At 41.6% G+C, this 27,181-nt stretch overlaps 1 protein-coding gene across 3 annotated transcripts; it reads right to left on the minus strand.

Moving 5' to 3' along the window:
- Nucleotides 1-970: 970 nt before the first annotated feature.
- zfyve28 (zinc finger, FYVE domain containing 28) lies at nucleotides 971-27,038 on the minus strand. Of its 3 annotated transcripts, none has more exons than XM_074660140.1 (14): nucleotides 26,670-27,038; nucleotides 10,790-10,930; nucleotides 7,575-7,712; nucleotides 7,177-7,379; nucleotides 6,945-7,034; nucleotides 6,721-6,810; nucleotides 6,527-6,628; nucleotides 4,871-6,415; nucleotides 4,485-4,580; nucleotides 3,836-3,999; nucleotides 3,630-3,746; nucleotides 3,225-3,326; nucleotides 2,989-3,092; nucleotides 971-2,866 (listed from the first exon to the last, which is right to left on the minus strand). In XM_074660140.1, the coding sequence occupies exons 1-14, from the start codon at nucleotides 26,703-26,705 to the stop codon at nucleotides 2,735-2,737; spliced, it is 3,060 nt and encodes a 1,019-aa protein (XP_074516241.1). In that variant the 5' UTR covers nucleotides 26,706-27,038; the 3' UTR covers nucleotides 971-2,734. The 3 variants fall into 3 exon arrangements, with proteins under 3 accessions (XP_074516241.1, XP_074516240.1, XP_074516242.1); XM_074660139.1 differs by having other exon boundaries at nucleotides 3,225-3,329; nucleotides 26,670-27,028; XM_074660141.1 differs by lacking the exon at nucleotides 4,485-4,580 and having other exon boundaries at nucleotides 3,225-3,329; nucleotides 26,670-27,028.
- Between the last annotated feature and the right edge of the window lie 143 nt (nucleotides 27,039-27,181).

A 27,181-nucleotide genomic window follows, 5' to 3' on the forward strand; every position in this document is an offset into this window, starting at 1 on the left:
TCCCCAAATAGCCCATGAAATAATTAATAATCCCACAACATTATTCATTATCCATATTCAACATTAATTATTATTAGTTATTCTCAGACGGATATAGCTGTTTGTTGTGTGTACAGTAGTGCGGCAGCGGTGCTGTCTAAGGTACTGAAACGGGGGAGATGGAGGCCGACAGACAGGAGCATGTGTCAGCCTGCGGCACCGCGCTGCTCCGTGAAGCTTCGAATACCTTCGAATATTTCTCACCGAAGCTTCGAAGCCCAAAAAAACGGTATTCGGGACAGCCCTACAAGAGATGGCATAAAAAAGCTGGATCCTACACTTCCCATAATACAATCAGTAGTTTAATTGGACCATCCATGTTTTGTAAAGACCCACATCTTTCGAACTTTTGTAATACTTATTTCTGTTATAAAATTGTTATCTTCATGATTTAGCCAAGATAAGACATGGTTTCCTTAGAAAGCTCCCTTCAGAGCCAAATAAAACATTTAACAGCTGTTTTCACAGGCTGACGTGGTTCCTCGTGACAAGTAAACTGCTATGTGGAAAAATCTGAAGCAGTAATAATGTGTCACTCCAGCTCGCCACAAAACTCAGAAATTCAGTGATGTTGCTCATCTGATGAGTAGGCCCACACTGCCTACTCATGTGGCAGGACAAACTGACAAATAGCTACTAAAATAGGCTCTGGCTATAAATGAGCTTCTCTGGAGAATATTCAGTGAGTCAATATTCAAAACAAAAAGATGCTCAACTAGTATAATTTTCAACCATCTCAGTGTTCTACAAATCCCAGCAGTCTTTATATGGGTAGGACCTCAGAGGATATAGATACCAAAACCAGACATATTTGCTCTTGCTGTTGATCACAAAGATGATAACATTGTTAAGGAGACACCAACTGTTCAACAGTGGAGGGAAAATGCAATGGTACTTTGCTGTAAAAGTAAAGAGATGTTATCAATCAACATTTTTAAACAGGAAAAAAGTAATTTATTTCAATATACATCGCATTTAAAACTATATAACATTATTTGTTTGTTGAATATTTTACACAGCTCTTATCATGGAAATGTCCTGGAATTTTACAAAATAAGACCAAGCTCTGAAACAATAATAATAGGATATCCCGCCCTTTAATTACTGCATGATTCCTTGTATTTTACATAAAAGTAAATTATAGCTTCATACATTATTTTTGTTCTTTATAAAAAGGAAAAAAAAAAACATACCGTTTCAAAGTGAGCTTATATGTTCTTTGATGAAAATAAGATTGATCCGAGAGTAGTGAATGATTTTGATTATGTAATGCCTGAGAAACTGCTTTACGTCAGAGCAGAAAGGACATGATGTTGCTCAAAGGTCCATATTTGTAGACTGGCCGCTTCAGGCCATTCAGATGTACAAACTGTGATATATTATGAGCATGGAAGATACTTTGTATGCGGTCATTGCAATTGAAGCAGATTCAAGAGCAGAAAGGAAGTCAGGTGCAATTTATGATGTCAGTCTGAGAACAAAATATCTGTTCCTGTCCCACAGTACCACCAGAGCCAAAGCTGGAGATAATTTAGTGTAAACCCAAATCAGGACAACTTATCTGCTCAGAAATGGCCTGTAACTACAATTTAAATAGCTAAGAGTTGTCTCTACAATGTGCAGGACCATTGCAGTTAGTAGTCACAATATTGCACTATAACGAGAGTGAGGAAGAGAAATCAATGGGCAATAATTGGCCTGTAGTCTGTAGGCCAGCACCTGAGAAGGCCTCTGGTTCAGAACAAATTGTACACAACATGGTGCTGAGAGCGCTGAGCGAAGAGAGGTCAACTGTCCACTAGGGGGCCTTCAAGACCTGACAGTGAGGACTCCCTTTTATCCATCATCTCAGTGTGCAGCGGAGTCCCCAGAGGAAACTAAACATGCCATGGTGCAGCTGTAAAAGCAGCGGGCACAGCCCGTTGTCATCAAGAGGTGAGCGGTCTAGACACCATTTCACAAAGTGATACAGAATTACACATTCATTGCCACTGAAAGCATGAAAGAATCTCAATATAAAAAGCTGTCTGTTTTTAATTTTTGCTTTACTGGGACTGGTAGCCTGGTGAAGGTTTGCTTTCCAGTTCCCAAATAAATAGCAACTGTTTACTGAAGACATTGTAGTGTAGCTATTACCAGAATTATCCTTATTTACATGGTTATCATGACTTACATTCTTTTGAGTAATCCGAGTCCCGTGGGAGCCCTGGCACAAATGTAGGAAGCTCGCTAAAGCATAGGAAAATATGTCACAAGTCCTTTCATTTACAACTAAAGCAAAAAAACAAACAAGGTGGCCTGTTCTGATTTTGTGCTGCAAACTGCTACAGAGGACTGTTGCACAATGCCAGTTCAAAATCTGTTATTGCCCGATTATCCCCTCTCTCTTCTGCACCTCTATAGTCAGGCAGGCATTTGTGAATCATTTCTGTGTGTTGGCTGGGCACTGAAATCAAACCCTTTGGTCACCAGTCTCTCCGAAGCAACAGAAACGGGTCGAATCGTCACGCGTGGCTGCGTCTCTCTGCTCTGTCATCTGTGATGGCCTCCTCACTCTGCAGCCTTGCTGGGCAGGTACGATGACGACCATGAAGTTTACCAGAGCAGTGTGGCATTCGCTTCGTACACAGCCCCGGATCTGCCCGTTGCATGTGCTCGTTGTGACGGACTGTGTGCTTTCGGTGACAATGTGGGGTTAGATGCCGGCCTTGTCGCTGTAGAAGGGCGTGACATGAAACATGTAGCAGTGTGTGCAGACCCTGACGGGCTTCACCTGGCCGTACCGGGGCAAAGGAGCAGAATGGGAGGAGCAGCGAGAGCAGAAGATCTGAAATGACACATTAGGTAATCTATCAGTTACTATCCATATGATGGTGACGCACAATGTATGAATCATAATAAACTGAGCATTCTGCCACCTGGGCTCCTTCAGACTGAGAGTCTTTGTACCTTTCCACAGCTTCTACAGTGATGCTTCCTGCGGATGACAGTGAAGGGAGCTTTGCAGGCAATGCAGGAGTTGCAGGCTTCATCGGGGACCCAGTCTGGTGGGTCTACACGGAGAGAAACAGTTAACACAAAGCAGGCTTGTCACCATCAGTACGTCTGCTGCAGAGAATGAGGAGAGAGGGAACGGAATAACATTTCAACTAAATCTAAGTGGATTTGTTTGGGGATTTTCTGACCTTCGAACTGGCCTTCCCGGGCCTTGGCGGCCAATTCCGATGAGGAAATGGTCTCCTGACAGAGAGCACAGTCTTCCAGCACGGCACTACGCAGGACAGGACCTGCTGGACACCACAGAAGAAGAAACTAAAACCAATGTAGTGTGTGATTGATTGTTGTTTGTGTTAAAAGCCCTGCTGCAGATTTATGAACCTGTTAGACAATATAGTGCAGACAAAGTTTACAGACAAATATTAAATCTTTACAAGTCAATAAACACACTCTGCTTACTCATAGTTTGGTTGAAGACATTTATGAGATAACCAGTTTTTAGTCGCACTAAAGCAGCTTTGAATTCTGTCTGTATTATATTAATAAAAAACAATGTACTGTAACATATCGTATATCCAAGACATGTTCCTCACCTTTCTTTTGGTTATCGTCGTCTCCCTCCTCACACTTGGTTGCCATGACTTCAAACAGAGTCTTGAGGATGCTGCGAAGGTCACTAGCATAGTTGGTTTGCAGCTGATCGGCAACACCTGCATCGCACCAGAACACATAATGGATATCGGCACGAGAGAGACAAAGAGGTGGAGGGACAGTGACTTAACAGCGTGAGAGCTTTTACCTGATATACAAACAAAGAGACGGTGGATGAGGTCGCTGCTGCTGTGGAAGCGTGATCGGATCTTGTTCCTGGCGGCCAACTTGGCGTTTTGCAGAGCCAGCTGGATCTCCCGATGGTCCAGGTCTTCTGACATCCCTGAGCTCGGGGTCAGACTGCTGACAGGGCTGTAGGGAACGGTGATAGACAGGGTAAGATTGTGTTTTATTTTTTTTTTAAACACTCAATTAATATTTCATCGATTTTAGATTTTAATCTTTAAGTTAAAAATGATGAATAATGCATATAAAACAAAAGGAAACAAATCAACTCCCTACACATCTCACACATTACCAGGAATATGCTGTTACCATTAAATATACTGTACAGAATGTACATGGAAATCAATACTATGACATCTGTCTAATTAAATCTACAGTCTAAACAAGGAGGCAAATTAATGCTGTCACCTGTAGCCCAAATGGGAAACAGTGACTGACACTTCAATCGATTGCTGAATGTGAACAAAGGACTGCATAAGCTGGACTGGAAATCTATCTTTTTATCTATCGTGCAAGAATTCAGTTTTTAGCTTTTTTCTTGAGCGTGGGCAGGAGAAAAGACACTCAGTGAAATATAACAGTGACACACACTTTCATGAATGATAAGTTACCTGGGAGTGTATGTACTGCTTGACAGACTACATGTGGTGACGGACACACTCTCACAGTCACTACCTGACACAGAGCTGAGGGGAGAGCTCTGAAAACTAAAAACAACCAAATTGATAGTAAAAAAAAGGAGAAATAAAAGTAGTACAGAATAAAATGTGTATACACAAAAAAACACAATGGCAAAAGAAATACATGGGTATATAAATAAGGCAACATAAGGCAAAGCAAAAATGAAAAAATGAAAGCAACAGAACAATTCAAAATATATGATGAAATATGGTGAAATAAAACAGATATTTATGTTGATGCAAGATTGTTTCGAGATGATACGTCCCCCCCAAATAAATCAAAGAGATAGTAAGAGGACTCAGAAATGACAGCACACCTGGAGCTCCTCCTGCTGTCCTCTTTGGTGTCCCTCCTCAAGTCTTTAGTTCCTGGCTTGTCCTTATCCGTCTCCTTGTCCCTCTGTCGGCCTCCACTGGCCTGCTGTCTCTTTTCATTCCTCAGCTGGTGGTTGCAAGGGGAGGGTCCATCCCCTCCACTGGAGCCACAGTCCTGAGCGTGATGCCCCGGCCCCGGCGCCACAACCAGGCACTTCTCACAGAGCTGGGAGTTTGAATCCTCTTCCAGTGTCTCTGCAGAGCAGCGGGAAGAAGGGGGAGTCAACTGGGCAGCGAGCTCGCCATTACTGTGAGACTCGTGACCTCGTGGGGGCAGCCGGCAAGCAGAAGACTGGATGACATTGCTGGGAGCTGCGGCCTTACAGTGTTTGTCCAATCCCAGGGTGAGGCCTAACCCGTGTCCAGTGGTCTCTGAGGTGATGGCATCCTCATGGCCATCCTCACAGCTCCCACAGCAGACACAGGAGTTGAGCAGGCAGTGAGTGGCCACCAGAGGGCCGCAGGGCTCAATCTCAGAAGGAGCGGGCCGCGGCAGCAGCAGCTTGTCCACGGCCAGCTCCGTCAAGCTGGGGGAGCGAGGATTGAAGATGACCGTGGCGGACAGCTTCATCCCACCCATACGGTGGGCGATGACCTCAGCCGTTTCAGACGCTGTCCCCTCCAAACCCATCTCCCACCCGTTGGTGTAAGGCAGAGATTCAGAGCCAGGAGCGGAAGTGCAAGGAGGGCGCTTTGCGTTAGGACAGTGTGTGTTCTGGCTGCGTGGCTGTGGGCATGGCTGCGCTGACTGGGCCTCAGAGTACCAACCGTTCCTGGTGGAGTCTGGCCGTGGTCCCGGCTTGCGCTGCACAGGACGAGTAGACTCAGGTGCTTTGGAAGGAGAGGCGATACAACGACAGGCCTCTCTTGAAATGCTGGTGATGCTGTCTCCTGCTGCGTCCAGGTCATCCATGAAGAAGACCTTGTCCTCCTCCTCTACATAGATGCCTGTCCTTCCCCGGCTCACCAGGAGCCTGCGGGGAGAGGCCTCAGTGCTGGAAGCCCCACTGGAGCCTCCTGCCTCTCCTCTGTGGGGTTGGTGTGCCGGGGACTGACCCTGGCTGGGAGGCGACAGAAGGGTGGACATCTCGTCCCCCACGCGGTACACCATCATGTTGAGCTGCTCCAGTTCCTCCTCATCGTACTGCATGGAGCATGCCAACTCCGCCTCCTCCGCCTCCTCACACAGCAGGCCCTGCTCCTGCTCCTCCCCTCCCGTCTCCACCTCCTCCCAGCCCTTTTCCACTTCCGCCAGCTCCTCCTCCTGGCTGGGACACACAAACGGAGCCAGATGCTCCTGCTCCTCCTCACTCTCCCCATTGGAGGTGCCATTAGCTGGGCTGCAGGATGAGTGATTCTCTTGGACTGGAGCTGGTGAGCTTTCTGCGGCCTGCTGCTCCTCTACGGACAATTCCCCGTCCTGAGAGATACACAGGTTCTTTTCCAGTGTGATCAACTCCTCCTCACTCAGGGTCTGCAGCAGGTCTCTGCAAAAACAGCGTACAGTAAGATAGTTGTAACATAGTGATAGAGGAAAAAAGATAACTTGGAAAGATAAAAAGATATTTGTTGTGATGTTCAATATTCACGGACTGTACCTGATTTTCTTCAATAATGTGCGAAAAGGCCGGAAGAGCTCAGACATGTCCTCTGATTTGCGGTCTAGGCTGAGAGGTCCCTCTGAATACACAACCAGCCCACTAAAAAATATGTTTAAAATTCTATAAGAGGGCAGGAGAGAGCAGAAAACAAGGAAGTGGGCGGAAGAATGGAAAGGACAGGCAACACTTACCACACAATGGCTAGTCGGGGAATTGTAAACATCAGTGCGGGTTCATAGTCATCGATCATGTCTTGTGTGAGATAGCCCAGCTTTAGGGCCCTGGGACAACAGAGCAGGGGAAAACACATGATTACAAAAATTAACCACATTATCTCCAGATATTATTTTGATTCTGGTAAATTCCAGATGAAGTCGGCAGTGCGCTATAGGCTGTAATTCCTCAGTAAACTCACCTCTCCACAGTCTCACAGAAGAGCACAATCACATCCTGCTGTACATAGTATTCTTTGGGAGACTTCACAGGCACCATGGCTGACACATAACTGGCAATGGAAGAAAAAGAAAGTGGAATGTAATGGCAGTCACAGCTTTGTTTAATGTTTTTGGCACCCAAGACTCCTCAAGAGGATGATAAATGTGGATTAATCTTATTGCTACAATTGCCAATAATTGCCCTTCATTTACCTGAGCTCAAACTCAGCAAAAAGGCCGTCGAAATGTCGCAATGCGTCCTTTATGCGGTCCGTGTACAAGTTGAGGTCTCTCAGGGCCTGGTCTCTTGTGATGTTACGCACCTCCTCCAGGCTGCGCGTAAGGTCCTTAGCAAGGGGCCTCATCGCTATACTCTCTATCTCCCTGTTCATGATAATGGAGCCGGCGGCCAAACACTGTACAGGAACACACAGGTCATAAATCATCTCGCCTTGTACAGAAATTTAACTGAGAAAATGATGTTTAAAATGGCACACTTGACAATCAAGATTTGTAAAAAACAAAAAATGAAATAGCATATTTTTATGCACATGTGTGTGACTTGTGCAAGGTTGTTTTCTTCTGGATTGATGCAGGAGGGAATACACTACCTCAGCCCCAAACCACAGCTGCCCTGCCAAGTTGTCATGACGAATCTCCTCGGGGAACTTGACACAGAAGTCTCTGTTGGCCCGGTCGTTGGGAATACATTCATCCATGATCTGATTGATAATGTTCAACACATTGTCCTGCAGATGAGCACAAGAGAGTGACAGAAAACAAAATTGAACAAACTAGTTAGAGGGAGAAACACGAGTGAGTGAAAAGCTGTTCCTGAAAAACTATTTTCTCAGTGTTTCATTTGAGTAACTAATGTTGGTTAATAATCCAGCCTTCATCTCTTTATGGAGGCCGTTGTATTGCAGCATTTAAAGACCATTGATTAGGAAGTGAATGAAAACAATTTGACAAGTACATGAGACCATTATGGCCATCGCAGTTACATTCTCCCTCAATAAAAACATGAAACTAAAGCCCATAATTCCAGCAGTGAAAATGCAGTGTCACACACAGCAAGAGCTAATCAAGAGCTTATGTGCCGCTGGCATGTACAACAGCCACAACAATGACTTACAATGAGCCTTTCACTCAACCGCAGCTGCACTGTGCACTGTAATCTTGTCAGGCACAGCACTGCGTCTTTCTCTGCTGGCCCCGAGGAGAAAGATTAAAAAGCTTTGAGAAGGAGAGCTTAACCACTGATTCCTTTATGGCTATGTGCTGCTGTGTGTGTGTCTTGGCCCGGCCCGAGTGCCACCCCACTGTCTGCGAGCGTCTCCCAGCAGGGGACTCCGATGATAATCTTCACTACTGTTGGGTTTCAAATCATCTAGAGGTAGCGACTCTGGCGTGATACCTGTGTCTTACAAAAGACTGGCTTCAATGCTTTTTACAGCCTACCTCTCACTCCTTTCACAATCTCTGACCCATTCTCTCCTTCGGTCTCTTGTGTATGCCATCCAACTCAATCTTTTGTCCATCTCTAACACACACATATACTCGCTCGCCTGTTCCAGCAGGCCGCACTGTAAGAACAGCCGTGCCAACATAATACGAGCAGCATGCCAGCAACCCCCACAGAGGCCCATGAATAAGAGCTGATAGCAGCAGTGGCAGGTTCAAGTGCAAAATTTTGGCTTGAATGCACTTGCCTTCTATTCTTGGGGCCTTGGGGCTATGGGGTATCATGCTGCTTAATTCATTCTCCAAAACCCTCGAGGAGGCACGCCACTGAAAAAGACTCCTCTCTGAACATACAAGTGCTGAGAGTTAAACATTTTCACTACAACTTGTAGGGTGAGAAAACCAGAGACTAATTTGAGGTGCAGAACAATCCTGACAAGAGCTAGTCATTCAACTGCTTCTGCTGAAAATTTGGGGTGATAACAAAATGGATTTTAAAAACGAACTAAGAAAGAAAGGGGACGCAGAGCATCAGAACAAGACTTACCAAAGAAAAACAAGGTGACAGACTGGCAGCGGGAAGGATGGAGGGGAAAGAGACAGAACGGTCGGGGATCAAGTGATGACCTTATTAAGTGGTTCTCCCCTGTGTGCTGTGGCGGTGGGGGGAGGCTGAGGCTCAACGGGCCACATGACGACCTCCCTCCACCACCTCCAGCTCTCTCAGCGTGATGCAGCATGGCAGCCATAACTCATGCACAGCATCACCTTCTAAGCTCCTCTCAGCCCTGAACCGCATAAAGACCTGAACCAACCTGTACAACCTGAACCTGCATCTCCACATACAATAACTTACCATACATACATACATACATACATACATACATACTAGGGACGCACCGACACCGATACCGGATCGGATATCGGGCCGATACTGACTCAAATAGCTGGATCGGTATCAGTGACAATGGGGGCGATCTATTAAATTCAATTCTATTTTTATATCCTATATACATTATATATTGGAATTTTAATTCCTGTTTACGTTTTGACCAGTTTGTTGTTGCATTAAAAAGGTTTACACTTAAATTGTAATTCCTGTTAATTTAAAAAAAATTGTACCATGTTATTAGTGTTGGATTTATTATTTTGATAATAAATAATAATTCACTAAATTTATATCTATGCATTTATTTGTTACATTTTGTTTTACAAAGTTAGGAAAGCAATGTTTAAGTCAAGCCTGATATTGCCTAACACATAAAAAAAAAAGATCCCAGTCACTTCCACACAGTGAGGCATAGAGCTTATTAATTAACTAGCCCAGCCATCGCTATCGGGACTGAAAAAGTTGGATCAGTGCATCCCTAATACATACAGTAAAAACAAAAAGACAAAAGTCTGACCTAATTCTTGTTCTTTACACAGTTACCTCGATCAAAGCTACAGTTATCAAATGCCTCTTACCCAAGGAAGCCGCTCTTGTAACCATTTACTAATAACCCACATGACACACAGCCCAGTCCAAACAAAGTCTACTTATCTCATCATATCAGCAAAACTGCTTGATGTAAGAACCCAGCCAAGCAATGTGTAGTAAGGCAACAGTCCTATCACCTCGCCTGTATGCATAAAGGGGTGATAAGGGTGGCGTCTATTTTTAGCTTCCAGGCCAAACCCAAGGGTCCAATCAGGTGATTGTGTGAAAGAAAAGAATCGGTGTCGGTGAAACAGGTTTTGCTTGCTGTAATCATTCCACCTGTTTATACTGGCAGCCAGTAACTATTGGCTAATAGCCACTATCTATTAGCCAAATCCACAGTCCACTTTCCATATACAAATGTATTCAAAGGTTTATCTAGAGTATCTAAAACATGAGGCTATCCGAGTTAGACAAATAGAACTGATATCTTCATTCATGTCTTTTTATTACATTTCTTATTTTTGTTAATATCCTTCACCACACTGGGAAACATAAAAGAGGGAGTTTGATACTAAAAAGACTAACTTTGTAAGACTCATTTGGTTTGTCCAATTCAGATAGCTGAAGCCTCATAGTAGCTTCAGATAAAGTTTTGAATAGTGGATAAGCACAGTGGATTTTGTCCCCCATCACTAAAGGCCAGTATGAAAAGAGGGAATGATTACAGTAAGTAAAACCTGTTCAAATTTTCATATGAGCACCTGACTTTAAATACTGTGAACCTATCCTCTAACTCTACTCCAGCTCCAGGGCTATTTTTATGTATTATTTATGATGAATGAATGAAATAACAACGCCAGTTCACAAAGGCTGAACTTTATCCGTAGTGAAATGTAAGACACAGAGAGTTGATGACTTTGTTGGTTTCTCCCTGCTGACCTGACAGGAGCGGAACTGGTTGACCAACAGGGTGCATCTCTGAGGGTCCTTCCTGCCGTCGAGGCCGTCCAGCTCAGTGGCCACCTGATTCAGCTCTTCATCAGCGTAGTAGAACTGGGCCAGGAGCTGAGGGTCCGTCCTCTGCACACAAACACAAAGAGACACGAGGAGGTCATTTTAGCTGCTTATGAGAAACAATACAGACGACGCAACGCACAGAAAACAACACAAAAAAGGTTATAAATCACTGTGATGGTTAATAACTGGGCTACCCCCCTCTACATGTTTTGTGAGACAGAGTTTGCATGTGTGCTTTGCTCAATCATTGACTGTGTTATTTCTTAACATCTTATACCACAACGCTCTTTGCACTAGGGCTGCAACTAAAGATTATTTTCACTATCAATTAATCTGTCGATTATGTTCTTGATTAATCGATAAGTCGTTTGGTCTTTAAAACGTCAGAAAATGGTGAAAAATGTCCATCACAATGCCCTAAAGCCCAGGGTGACGTCTCCAAATCTCATGTTATCTCAATATTCACATTTGAGAAGCTGAAACCAGAGAATTTTGTTCTTAAAAAGCCTGACGCTTCTTTAAGATACACGTATCCTCAGCCAGACAGCATATCCTCTCATTTTGTGTTTCCTTCATCAGTCTGTCTAAAAAGCTGAAACATGACATTGGGGTTTTCTGTCCCTAGATAAGCGAGTATCTATTACTATTCTGGCTATTAGAATTTGATCACCTCATCATTTTAACAAAGCAAAATCATTATTTTGTTAGTGTGTAAATAGGGGTGTAATGATATATTGATCTGGATCAATATATCGATTCAGTGATCATATCCCATGGCACGTCTGTGTCACCAATTTCAGTCTAAGCTCACTTTCTTCCTACAGAGGCAGTAATAAAATTGTCAAATTATATTTTAGTTCCTTTTTGTGAGTTGATATAAATGATTGTGTTAATCGGGCATATGATATTGTCTCATATTGATTGCAAGTTCCCGAATTGAATCGAAAAACTATCATATCGTGGCAAACTTTGTGATATCAGCATATCGTTCAAAGAATCAACACAATATCGTATCGTGATAAAACTTGTGATTTACACCCATGTGTGTTAACGTATCCTGTGAGTCCCAGACACATTGTCAATGCTTCATGAGAGGCTGTAGTTGCTGGACTGATAACCAAACATCATAAGCAAGCCATCAAATTGAATATATCTCTGAATGTGTTTGATTTAGTGAACTTCACTCCGATCACAGCAAAGCGTCCTTTACTAATTGGTTCTTAATCCGTGGACACAAATACAGCCGTCAAATCATCATCTGAGTCAACTTTACATCTCAAAACAACACAATATTAGCAGAGGAAATGGCTGGATATCATAGCAGATCAGATTTCTATTTCTAACAGTAGGGCTGGCCCGAATGCTTCGAAGCTTCAATCGTTTCCACGGTATTCCACCTCCAAATCACTATTCGAATGCTTTGTTTTTTGGGGTTTTTTTTGTTTGTTTTTTATGTATAAGTATGTAATAATAATGTTTATATCCCAAATTAGCTCATGAAATAAGGAATAAGCCCACAACATTATTCATTATTCATTTTCAACATTGATTATTATTAGTTACTCTCAGACGGATATCGCTGTTTGTTGTGTGTAGAGGTGCGTGCGTCTACAGTAGTGCGGCAGTGGCGCTGTCCGGGGCACTGAAATGGGGGTGATGGGAAGAACATGTCAGCCTGCTGCACCGCTCAGCGAAGCTTCGACGCCTAAAAAAATGGTATTCAGGACAGCCGTACTAAACGGAGTACGGACCAGGCCAAGCCAGGATAACTTGGAGGTCTAGAGACAACATGCTATGTTTTTCTGTTATCTGGGGATTACTGAAACAGAATCTTACTAAACTGTGAGAGACATGAATAAACTCCCAAGTGTGCAAAACCTAATAGTTGATCTCATAAGGTGAGTCAATTATTCATTTCAGTTGCAAAACTTAGAAAGAAATTAGCACCAGCCACCATCCAAATGCTGGTAAAATATGCAAGTGGCTGCTAGATTTGCTTCACTTAACAGCCAAAAAACAATGGCAATCTATGGTGGCCAAAAAATTTAATTTCCAACACTGAACTGATGTCATGCATTGAGGAAATCTGGCACAATACAGAGTGAGGAATATCCCCCTTGATGTGCTCTATTTTGACCATTAGGTCTTCTATTGGCTCAGGGGAAGGAGCTGTGTTCATTCATTAAACCAGTTTCCATGTGTAGTGCTTGGGGGAATTAACATGTGCACTATTTAGAGCTCTGCCTGAGTGAAACACAGTGTCAGGAATGGACAGCTGCAGTCTCCAGAAAACCAGCTTGATGCTTGTTGGTTTTCTAACTGTGGGCAAGAAAACACATGAATTCCGTATTATGTTCAGCAAGTCTCCTGGTTACAACAACACTGTGCTACTGCAGCACTTTGGTGTTAACAGGTGGAGTATTTAACTGAGCATCGTTTCGCCCACTCAGTGAAGGTAACTCTTTTAGTTACCGTCTGCTTTCGGTATATAAGCTGCAATTGCATGCAAATAAACCACAAAACTGAGATAGAGTGATGTAGAGGGTGCAGCCATGTCAAGGCAATACAGCACCAACATGCAGGCAGCGTAACAGAGCAACATACTTCTACCAATCTGTAGGGACAAAAATAAAATCAGGTAAGTAGGGCATTGTATGGGCCAGCTTAACAACAGATTGCTCTCCCATTTGCCAAGTTATTCTGGTGATTTATGAGCAAACACACGGGTTGTACAAATTCACATTCATACATTAACGTATTTTCAACAAGTATGGGAAGGTAAATGATACAAAATGGCATTAAACCCGACAGGAGGAGTTAACAAAGGTTAATATAGTGTGAAAGCTCCCCAGAAGAGTGAGTGTAATTAGAGAGGCTGGCCGTGGTAGAGGATTTATGTCATTATCTCCCACCATGCTCCCCTTAGTGTGGGGGGGGACAGCACAGCGCAGCAAATCACTCTGCTGCTGCGTGAAGCAACAACACACCGGGTAGGGAAGAAACACTGACGCACAAATAAATGTAAACACAACAATTGATTATTTGCATTGCTTCAAGACCTATACCAAAATGAAATAATAATCACAATTACAATTTTACAGTTCATTCAAGACCCCAACAAGCACTGTGTGCACTCACACACAAACGTCCTAGGGAGGGCTTACGTTGGTCGAAAGGTTAATGGTTTTTGAAAATGGCGACCACATGCTGACGTGCATCATCACGAACCGCAAGCACCCGATGACGGTACGGGAGCTTAAAAAGGACAGCATGACTGTGCAAACTGGAAGGAGGGGAGAGCTGTGCCGGTAAACATGCTCGTTTTGCCTGCCTCGCCTCGACCGACTGGAAATGCGTTTCATGAAGTCGAACTGAATACTGGTATTTACCGAAAACCTCTCGCAGGACCTTTTCCCTTAAGTTTGCAGTGCTTCCTGTTGCGTGATGCTCTTCCCGTTGGGCCCTCGCTTCTCCCTCTGAATATGATACATGGTGCTGTTCCCTCACTCTCTCTCATTAATAATGAAACAAACAGCAAGGAGGAAACACAGAGATATAACCTACAGCTGGGGTACTTGTCGCATTTTTACTGTGAGTGTGAGGAGGGAAAAATATTTTAGATTTTAGAGGTTATTTTGAGGACTGAGATATGTCACTAAATTATGTGAGGAGGGCTATATTTTGACAATTGGTAGCTTTTATTTTTTGTAAATGTCGTGTTTTTGTTGGGTGTCAATGCTGCTGCAATTGTTTAAACAACTAGTATGGTCCTTTACTGTGTTTTCACTTGTCCACAGGTAAATCAGAGCTGCAGGGTGATTTACAAAACAGCAGTAATGGATTAAAGCAGATTTGCACTTATTTTCTTGATCAAGGACACTTCAGTAGAGTGGACACTAAAACCCAGTTTGTCCCACAGAGCAAAATCAATAATGTTCCTGCACATTTTGTTCATGGGTGTGAATTTTCATGTGTCTGCCATCATGCCATGTTTACTGAATAAATTTGGAAGAGCAACGCAGAAAAAGGCATCTAATCCAAACTAAAACAGACTGAGTCTGTATTACAGCAGGCAAATATAGTAAGTGTTTCACACTCTCATCAAGTGTTCTTTCTTAACAAGGTCACATACATGCTCTATATATAAATAATCTGTGAAGAATGGGAATAGGCAGCCACGCTATTACAGCAAGACAAAAAAAATAATCATCAGACTGTAAATAGTAATATTCATCATTGCATTGGCATCGCTACAATGGAAATACATTTGAGTGGGTTTCTCTGAATGTGTAGGCTAATGGGAATTGAGTACAAAGGAAATCTTAATTAAATAAGGAAGCAAACAAACCCACTGTAAAATGAGGTATTCATCTTTGCATCCAAATTTAATCTGTGAAAGGCAATGACATCACCAGTCAGGAGTCAGATTTGACCGGACTTTACACAACAATGAGTGAGTCTATCATACAAATGTCATGATGACCAAACAGGAAACAAGAGTGGGAGACAGAGAAAGACCTTTTTCTAGCGCAGGCACAACACGGCCCACAGAGTGGCGGCATTCATTTTGAGATTCCCGAAGCATACGGGCCAACGCTGACGGAGGAAAAAGAGAAGTATTGGAGACAGACGCCACCCTATAACCTCCTCCAGCTGCATTCCTCACACAAGAGGGAACATTCCTGCAGCACTGCATCATGGGGGAAAAGTCAAAGGCAGGCAATGTTCAAGACACGCTGATTTACTTTAAGATACGGCAGCGATGCTAGAGCCGCTTGGTCTACAAGTTCTGCGTGCCGTGGAATAATCATTTATCAGAAATTAGAAAAAAAAGGGATGAAAAGATTAAGTTTACTTCACCCTCGTTCCTGACACCGGTATGAGTCAGCTGCAACAGCTGTTTGTGAGTCCAACCTTAGCCTAGTGATAATGGAATTGTTTACTAAATGGAGATTTATATCACTACATTAAAACAAGTTGAACCGCAACAAACTAGATCTTACGAAGAGATTTGTTGTTAGGTGTAACTGGTACTAACTGACAAAGCCAGCGTTAGCTTGCTAATATATACCCGGTTCAAAGTGAAGATAAGGTAAAGGGATGCGGTCAACACATTGATTAAAATGATGTTTATTAGCTGTGTAAAGTGGGAAGTTTTTAAAGTACATTTCACAAAAACAACATAATATACCTGAAATTACAAACATTATGCCAATAATGTTAGATTGAATTACCAAATAACATCTGTTAGGTTAGCAATATCAGGTGTTTCTCACTCCTACTAAACTGCAGGGCTGTCCCGAATACCATTTTTTGGGCTTCGAAGCTTCGGTGAGAAATATTCAAAGGTATTTGAAGCTTTGCGGCGCGGCACAGCACAGCACAGCACAGCAGGCTGACATGTTCTTCTGTCTGTCTGTCTCCATCGCCCCCGTTTCAGTGCCCGAGACATTGCCGCTGGCGCACTACTGTACACACACACACACACACCTCTACACACAACAAACAGCTATATCAGTCTGAGAATAACTAACATTTATTAATTCTGAATATGAATAATGTTGTGGGATTATTTCTTATTTCATGGGTTATTTGGGGATTTATACAAAGCATTTGGGTCAGCCCCACTAAACTGTATTAACACTAACTCTTACAAATAATTCTCCATGTATGCATATATAAATAAAACAAAGTCTTAATATATTGTTTGGGCTCCTAGTTGATTGCTTTTGGTTGGACAGCACTACAGATGTTTCTTGGCAACTGATTTACACATTAAAAGTCTTTACATTTAAAAGCTTTCTAACAGCTGGTGCAACCAAATCCTGGGTCACGGCAAAAGTCAAAGTAGTAATGCTACTTTAACATCTAATCACCTTCAGAACAGTTAACACCTCTAAGCTACCATAAGGGGAGCTGTCTCCGAGATATGAGGCCACACATGTCATAAAATACAGACTAATCCTTTGTCTTTAAATGTCTTTGTCTTTGTATTTAAATGTATATATATGGTGACAAAACCATAAGTTCTTTAATTAAAAAGCATTCATTTCAAATTGTTATACAAAAGTAAGTGTGTGAACATCTGGGAATGTGACTTCTGAACTTGCGAGTTGTGTCATCATCACCAATGACAGCTCTACCTTGCGTAAGTGAGGAAATGATTCAGCAGATCTGGCTCCTGTCCCCTGTGGCGTGCCACTCTCCTGTTATTCTCCTGCTGTCCTGGGTGCCCTCTCTTTGAGATGACTCAAAAAACTCTATCCGTCGCGGTCACAAACCCATCATTTCAGACTATTAGCCTCCCATAACTTTATCCAGAGTGACAATTACTGTTAAGCCCCCTCAATCACATTGTTTCACGATGACTCAGTGAAATTTCTGTCCCCTTTGTTTAACGTTAAATCAATAACAGGCGATGACAGTGTGACTCTTAACTGAAGCACGTTACTGAGAGAGCTCGCCTGCTGCTGTACGATCAACGTTTTCATCATCTCAGCCAGCTTTCTCCTTGAGCGGCTGATTCTGGGCTTCATTTCTATTCAGACTGTGCAGATGATGGAGGCCGTCAGGCTAATGCTTCATGAACGTCCATAGCATCGGTGCGTGCACATGGAGCCCACTTAAGGGACTTATGAGAAACCTTGCCTCTGCCCTCCATACTCTATTCCAGGCTCAATTTGCTGCCTTCTGGCTGCCTTCCAAGGATCAGAGGCAAATATTGTAGGGGGGGGGGGGGGAAACCAGTTCACTCTGCTCCATCCAGTCAGTTGGCAGACTGGCAAAAAAGCAGCCGGATACAGTTCATCACCTTATTTATTATTCAGGACTCAGCATAAAAGCCCAGGCAAGAGCGAGCCAATCGTTTTGGTAACAAACAAGGAAACTTCCTGGACCATTATTTATATTAAGTTTGGCAGAATAAAAAGTAAAAGAATGCAGCGTTATGCTGAAGTATGTACAGTTGTGTTGAGTCATTCCTTTCATGTTCAGCTTGCATCAGGAGTTTCTCTCCTCACCTCTGTGTCGTTTTTCTGCAGCTACAACGTTATTGATGGGGACTTTTCAAGCATAAACTCAGAAACAGTTTCGGATTTTCTTTGTTTATTGAATACACAAGCAATTAAATCAGTGGAACTAATCACAGCTGAGGAGTATGTCTGCACTAACCAGCTGAAAGTTGGCCTACAGATTGAACTTCATTGACTCAATATATTCAGAGTGGTCTGCCCATCTGGACTGATGGCATAATCTGTGTGCTTGTCTCCTCTCAGAGGGCTGCCCTAATCTGGCATTTGGACTAAGCAATGACCGGTGCCTGTGTCTGGCACATGGTTTAGCATGACAAGCTGAGGTGACACAGGGTGGCGCGGAGGATTTAGGAGGCTACAAGTCGCGTCCAGGATCCCCTGATGGTAGTGTGGCGACACCCCTCTACCCAGCAATCGCTGGGAGGTTCTTATGCAAGCAATAATCTGGTTATACAATCCAGAACTGGCTGATTAAATTGTGGCTACAGAGGAGAAGGTGATTTTTAGATTTACAAAATCAACAACTTGGCATTTTTCATGGCGTGTAAATGACTCGCAAAGAGATGACAAGATTGGTGGAGATGTATGGCCCTTATCTTTACACAAAAAAAAAACAGTGAGAAAATACTGGCATGTCTAACATTTAAGAAAAAAACTCAAACAAACCCACCTATGCCCTGTCATGATTCTCTGAACACACATCCCCTCTTCACTGCTGAGGAGGTGCATGACTCACATCCAGGCTAATTCTGTCCTCATATCTTTCATTGTTATGAACAGTGACTGAGAGATGGCATTGCCCCGGCGGTCCCAAATTGCACACAATGACAGCCGTGGGACAGCAACAGTATGTGTGTGAGTAAACAACACACATCTTTAATTGCTGTCTGCTGAGGTTAAATATATGCAAGTCAACTTGATTGTGCAACTGGGATTGCACCAATAAACAAGTTGCACTAATCTTCTGTTTGCATCTTCTCCACATAGTTTTTTTTTACCCAAAGCAAAGCTTTATTTTGCAGAGAAGTACTTGGTACACATGCAATGTTTTCCATTAAAATATGAGTTACAATATCACTGTTCTAGAGTCCAGTAGGATGAAACACTAGAGCTGCTAAAGAGAGACATCCTCTCATCTTATCTCCTGCCAACTGTAACCAAGGCCAAAAAAATCTAATCCCAAAAATACAGGCCTACTGTTCTCCTCCTTTCTCTTCCCTTCTCCCATGCTGATAAGACAGAGCCCAGAGCAGGAGGGGTGGCATTTCATTTGCTGGCTCTTCCTAGAACAATCAGACTCATAATATAGACACCTTGAATGCATGCTTTATGTTTATCATCAGTGACAAGGCTTTGATCAGAGAGGGTACCAATTATTACCAATAAGAAATTGGGTGTAGAAAATGAGTGCAGCCTCTCAGTCGATACCAGGACGAGCTGATTCTCTGTGGTACCTTTAAATCTCACTCTTCCTCCACAGCCATTTTCTCTCAATCATCGCTTCCCCACACCTCGAACAGTGGGCCCCGAATCCCCAATCCTGCAATGAATTTAAAAAGGCCTTCAATCGCCCGGCCTGTCTCGATCTGCACTAGGGTCAGCTCTCTAAATCCAGGCAGCTGACACCAAATCAATTACCGCATGGCTGGTGGGTAAGCAGAATGGGACGTCCACAAAGAACTCCTGAAACCAGGCTAAATATGAAGCCACGGCCGGCCACCGCTCAGCAGTTTGCCGTTCCCTCTCCAATCGACTCCGTGCCAACAGTGCAGAATCAACTTCGCAAAGACAAGCCCCTTATAATTGCTTCACCTGCTCTCAGTTCTTCCACTAGCATGTTAGCAATATTCACAAACTAACCACCTTAGTGATGAATGACAAATGAAGGACAAACAAGAAAGTGAGGTAAATCATGAGATGTCACGGTGAGGAAAATGTCCCACTAATAAACTTGTGACAACACCGGTGTTACTGATTACACCGGACATTTCAGAAGATAAGATGACGCTCAATATATGTAGATTGCTTACTTTGATCTTTCAGGTTGAATGGCTGTGTGTCTGGCCTCTACTTTTGAGCTTTCGCTGCGAGGCCGTACGTTTCTACCTGGCGCCGCGCACAACGGCTGCGACCGCTACATTCTCTGCACAGTGATTGCCTCATTAACGTTATGGTTCCCTTATAGCATTGGGTTTAAATCCGAAATATTGTCAAATAGGCGCTTCTGCTTTTCACTTTGACACCAAATCCTCTGCCATCGTCTCGTCTGTCAACTCTCGTCCCGTATGTGCAAAATCTGACTCCTGTACTCTGTACAAAGCAGACATTTTAACTTACAATTTGTAGCATTGGTCATCCGACTATGCATTGATAATACGGCGCTGATACGCAAGAATGAACTAAATGGGTTTTATTACTATAAAAAAAAAGGGAAAAAAGACGATGCGGGCGGTCGGTACGTAATGTAATCGGTGTATGCCCGAACACCGTTCAACACCGGTAACACCGACTACCGCAACAAGCCTATACAACAGCAGAACCTACTACAGTCAGGCCTGTCATACTCTGTGGAAGTGGAGCAATCATTACTGAGGAAATCAACAGCCATGATTCACCAGTTCTTGAAAACTGTGGCAAAGCATGTCCAGACAAAAAAGTGCCGCCTCCACTTCCACACAGTTTTGAGTTGTTTTTTAATTAGATATCCATAGCTATTACTGCTGTTTTAACCATGTGTCATAACCACCTCTTCACAGATGAACATTTCCTTCCAAAATCAAATCCAACTCCTGCATTTTAAGTAGGGCCCACACAGCTGGCAACAGAAGGAAAAGTGGCTCCTGAGCGAATGATAAGTAAAAATGTGTTGCTTTGTCGAAACCATCAGCTGTCAACATGTCGGGTTTTCTTTCTGACAGTGTAGACAAACATCTCTAAAGCAGCTTTTATGGTGGCTTGACAATGATTTATGACTTTTATTTAAAGCTGAAATGATTAGCCCAACAACAATTGTACTGATAGATTCATTGTTAAGCCTTTTTTTTTAAACACAAATACCAAAAAATCCTTGGTTCTAGCTTATATTTGCTGGTTTTCTGGATAGCAAATTGAATACATTTGGGTTTTGGATTGTTACTCGGAGAAAACAAGACATCTATGCATCTATGAATATGCTAACTTGGGCTTTAGGAAATTGTGATGGTTGTATTTTACTCTATTTTCTGACATGTCATAGAATTAGGCTTGTCAAAATGAATGCAATAATAACGTGTTATTATCGCATTCTTTAACGCATTAACGCAACTTGCGATTTTTAGGTTGTAGTCATTTTTAAAGCTAGAGTGAAGATACTGGTATCATATGAAACTACAAAACCTAAGGAGTCCATTGGCACCAACCATGTCATACTACCTTGTTGCGAAGGAGGCTAAATAACCCTCTAAACTTACACTAAATTTTGCCTAAATACTAGGCATGACAGATTCATTGATAATGAAAGTAATGATTGGCTGCAGCCTATGTTAACAAATATAGATTAATAGTCTTATTGTACTGTATTATTGTGTTGGTTTGCATTATATTGTACAAGCTTTGTTACTGTGTCCACTACCAGTATGGATTTAATGTTTCTAGATAAAATCTTTTCACTGAAATACACCTTTTTATTACCTTTAAAAGGCAGTGCAATCACAAGGACTGCCAAGAGAAAGCTTTGTTAACTGTAGTTTGATGTTTTACAAGCCAAAATCCCAAATTGTTCTTTTATTTTACTATATACTAAAGAAAAAAATAAATAAACATGTTACACACAAATACACCATTCAAATCAAAAAGCATGAAATGTAGCTTTTGAGGCTATACATTTGAACATCTAAATATATAAATAAACACACACTGTTGACATAAAATGACATAAGAAAAAAATTAAATTTGTTGAAAAGTATAGGAAGTTACACTGAAAAACAATTCTTATGGTCAGCTCTGTTAAGATGACCATGATATATATAATTATATTCTTCTAAAATCAAGTTTGTAAGAATCAGCAACCTGTCAGATGTTGGATGATCTTATCAAAGTAATCAGACATCATCGTTGCATATGTTCATACCTTTGCCAACAGCCTATATTGTTACATACTGATATCTGTTTGACATTTCGATAAGGAGAAGTGCAGAAAGTATCAGCTACCCACGCACTAAACTGTCCGGTGGGGAGAGGGGTGGGGGGGAATGAAGGGCAAATTAGTAGCATGGTGTATATGCGGGTGAGAGCACCCGGCCTGGTGCGAGCTGTGAGCCCGTCACACTGACAGATGAGGTGGTGTGGAGCTGAAGGTCAGCTCCTGAATGCCTGATGGAATAACAACCAAGAGAGGAACACAGGCTACAGAGGAAGTGCACAGGTTTAGCCTCCTGACATCTCTCTCTCTGGCTCTCTCTCTCGCCACCAGTCACTCTGCAAGTTTGCCGCTGATGAATGAGAGGTGAGGATACCGTGGCCATTTTGGCTGCGCGGAAACCTGAGCCAGGTCTTTGTTTGGGACTGCAGGGATGTGTGCTGAAGCAGATTTTTATGAATGCTTCTCCCCTGATTTCACCCTCTCCAAAGCCTCTTTTACCTATCTAAAACTTTTCCCTGCAGAATGTACAACTAATGAGCAGTCAAATAAAAGCACGCAAAATATCGAGAGCAAATAGTAAACTCTCCTTTGTAGATATTTTTGTAAATAAAGGTTTATTATTCACACAAAAACCAGCTAAACCAGTTTAAAGGCCGCGAAGGAATGTGGAAAATATCATTACTTTGGGGGAGTTACTGTAACTATTACAGCCTTTACCCCACTGCCTTACTGAAAAACAGGACAATCCTTTCTTACACATTCATCTTTTTCCAGAGGTTGGCACTTAGATGACAGAGTCAATAGGCAGGTACATTATGTCCCACACGGTGCTGCACACTACTGGGAAGGGATTGTGTAGCAGGGGCAAAAGAAAGTCCTCCTCAGTAGGACTTATCTGGGGAAGTAAAGAGCAGCTCTGAAAATATCAATAGCTCCGCTTCAGTCAAGGGAACATGCTGATTCAACACTTTTTCTGTCTCCAGGAGAACATTGTTCAATAATAAACGGCTTACTGTTGATGCAAAATGACAATGCTATGCGGTGTTCAACTATAAATGCCAGATTATGTGGGTTGGGCACATATTTTAATTACCACAGAAATATTTTCTCTCCGTGCAAACTACTTAGTTGCTTAGAGCATAAAGTGATCGGAGCCCTCCTTTCATTACTGTTGTCTTTTCATACTGATTGGCGTAATTACAGAGGCTTGTGGCGCTTTTCTCTTCACTCCTTTGAGGCAGAACTGATCATTTAAAACCCACAGACTCATGTGTAATTCTGTTAATTCCTACCACGGCTGTGATTTGGCAGAAAAAGGCACTGATGTAATGGCTCAGCACTTCAGAGTCAGTAGTCATTCATGAATGTGACAATACTCTGGTGAACCCCAACACTTAGGCCTGACCCCAACAATGGGTCGCCAAAATGCTGTGTCAGCAAACATGGTCAAACCGAGAAAAGACGAGTGACGCAGGTGCGTGCATGTGGTAAAGAGCAGGTGGATAATATATAATCACACGCATTATATTTGATCCCTGTCTGACACTACTGTTGCGATTACTGTTATTGTTTGATATGGAAACGCAGTTGTCTTCTATTATCAGAGAGACTGACTTATCAACTAATACTGCCTGTTAGAAATACATGTTGACAACCCTTTTAAGTAAAGCAAAACGTCTGATATTTTTTGCCAAGAAACACAACAATGCACCACAGTCACAAACTTGTTAAAGAGACTTTCTGCAGTATTTTTTCTTGTTTCCATCAATAGAAAAATATGCTTTCAGGACTCATGATGTACAGAAGTTATAATGCCAGATAGGGATGGGCGATATGGAGAAAAGCAAATATCATGATATTTTTACCAAATACCTCCATATCGATTTCGCAAGGATATTGTAGGGTTGACTATTATTGCTTTCACAAAAGATTTACATGAGATTTTTTATAAATAATCCTTAATAATGTGGATAAAATGACTAAGTGTGTAAAGGAAAATAATAGAACAGACAGAAAAGTTTGGTAAGTTCAGAAAACGATATCACTTTACTGAAATGCAGCCTTTAAAGCCAGGAAAAGACCACACTTATGCCATATTACGATATCACAAATCTAAGACGATGTCTAGTCTCATATCACCGTATTGATATAATATTGATATATTGCCCAGTCCTAATGCAAGATCAACCGTTTATGTGCCAATAAACTGAAAGGACGCCACACATAAAACACACTATAATGTTATTCAGGCCTGTAGACTTGCGTGTGTGGACTAGAGAAGAAAACTCCAGCCTTCAGCCTCTTTACCAACAACAAGATTTTTAAATGGAGTACTAAAAGTATAAGGAATTCAATATTTTTTAATTTAAATATATAATCCTAATGTTTTTATGTAAATGCTCTTCAGCTGATAATAATAACCTTTTGTACCCGTCCTCCAGAAGAGGCTGCATTAGAATACTGTGTAGTACAAGTGGTGTGTGTCATTTAGCAAAGAAGTGCTTTTCAACGTAATATTTCTTCACAGTAAAAAGAAAACTTTCCATAAGAGCATATGAGTAATTGGGTCAAGGCGATGAGTGCGTATAGACGGTAAACCCACGTCAAACATTACGACATCCAAAGCTCAGAATTCTCTAGAAGTAGACTAGTTCAATCTCAATCCAACTTGGGCACAAAATCTGTGAGTGTTTATTACTCTGAAAGCTTTATGATGATACAGCACGAAAACATTATACTGTACAGATCAATGACAACTTTCTTCAGATTTATGCTGTTTTGCATGTGTGCAAGTCGTCGCATTAAGTAGGGTGCTTTACAATTTCTCCTCCTAAAACCTAAAAAGGTAACAAGAGTTCCCTCCCTGGAGAAATATTCACATTCACTCCAACTAAAAAGTGCTGCAGTTGGCATATATTAAACTGTTCATTTAACAAGGCGATCAAGCCTTCAATGCTTCCACTGCTGTGTCAGGCGTGTTTCCACACTCTGAGCTTGATTTAAAGAATCACAGCACATCCATTACTAGCTCACTCTAAAAATGGTGATTTGCAGACCTAAAATGCTATGAACTGTTTTGATTAATTTCTTATTTTGTAAAATGAAGACATTATTTATATTAACATTATTATTATTATTATTATTATTTTATCATTATTGTTGCTGTTCTTGTTGCTATTATATCCTTATGGTATTACAAAGAATTTGTGAGAATAATACCAAAAGAAAATCACTTCAACACTACCTAACATTAATGACAATGCCAGATGAAGGTAAGTCAATCAGTATAATTCAGTGTCAGGCTGTAACACTGTTCGCCCTGACTAGAAAACAAAAGCCTCAACAACAACAACAACAGAAATAAGTAGTTGCAGAAATAAAATGTTATGAACTGTTTTGATTAATTTCTTATTTTGTAAAATGATGACATTATTACTATTAACATTATTATTATTAGAATTTTATCATTATTGTTGCTATTATAATCTTGTGGTTTTACAAAGAATTTGTGAGTATAATACCAAAAGAAAATCACTTCAACACTACACTAACATTAATGATAATGCCAGCTGAAGGCAAGCACGATAATAAAAAAAAAAAGTAGTTGCAGCCCTAAAATACTATGAACTGTTTTTACTTTGGATTAATTTCTTATTTTTGTAAAATGATGACATTATTACTATTAACATTATTATTATTATTATTATTTGTATCATTATTGTTGTTGTTCTTGTTGCTATTATAATCTTGTGGTTTTTACAAAGAATTTGTGAGTATAATACCAAAAGAAAATCACTTCAACACTACCTAACATTAATGACAATGCCAGCTGAAGGTATGTCAATCAGTATAATTCAGTGTCAGACTGTAAACACTGTTCGCCCTGACTAGAAAACAAAAGCATCAACAACAACAACAAAAATAAGTAGTTGCAGAAATAAAATGCTATGAACTGTTTTGATTAATTTCTTATTTTGTAAAATGATGACATTATTACTATTAACATTATTATTATTATTATTTTATCATTATTGTTGCTATTTTAATCTTGTGGTTTTACAAAGAATTTGTGAGTATAATACCAAAAGAAAATCACTTCAACACTACACTAACATTAATGATAATGCCAGCTGAAGGCAAGCACGATAATAAAAAAAAGTAGTTGCAGCCCTAAAATACTATGAACTGTTTTTACTTTGGATTAATTTCTTATTTTTTTGTAAAATGATGACATTATTACTATTAACATTATAATAATTATTATTATTATTATTATTATTATTATTATTTGTATCATTATTGTTGTTGTTATTGTTGTTGCTATTATAATCTTGTGGTTTTACAAAGAATTTGTGAGTATAATACCAAAAGAAAATCACTTCAACACTACCTAACATTAATGACAATGCCAGATGAAGGTATGTCAATCAGTATAATTCAGTGTCAGACTGTAAACACTGTTCGCCCTGACTAGAAAACAAAAGCATCATCAACAACAACAACAACAAAGGGATATAGCTGCTGCTGGTTAATATACAGTGTAACATCAGGAGCTAACGTTAGCAGATGTGAGGCAGTTTTGCTAGCTGTCTCCAGAAGCTATATGCATAACACAATGACTGACTGCAGAGCTGACACAAAGATAACTTACCTTGGGCTTATACAGCCACTTTCGAAAGCGGTTCATCGTTTCCTCGCCACCTTCCTTTGTCACCAACCCCTCCTCTCCTCTCCTCTCCTCTCCTCTACCTGTGTGTGTCTGACACAGTATCAGCCGCTGGTTGCTAAGCTACCTAGCTAGCAGCTGGTGGCTTCCAAATAACGCTAAATGTACCAAACACAACGTTGTGCTGAACGTTTACAAAGGAGATATTCGACAACAACGACTTATTTCCATCTTCCCTAAATCCCCGAGGTTGGCTGCCTGTCTGTCTCTCCTCCGCCCGGCCACTTCCCAAGTCCCGACTCTCTCTCCAGACTGACTGAGCGGAGCAGCTTGGTTCTCTGCCCGTCTACCGCTCACTGGATGACAGTCACGTTGACAACATTCACCGCCCACTTTCACAGGAAGTGATGCCTTCACGGGCAGCTCCCAAACACCGTGAAAAATATGATACCAAACAGACCGTGTGTAAGCATAACTGTGTGACTGACTGGTTATTT

This window comes from Sebastes fasciatus, chromosome 15, assembly GCF_043250625.1.
Source record: "Sebastes fasciatus isolate fSebFas1 chromosome 15, fSebFas1.pri, whole genome shotgun sequence".
Taxonomy (NCBI): Eukaryota; Metazoa; Chordata; class Actinopteri; order Perciformes; family Sebastidae; genus Sebastes; species Sebastes fasciatus.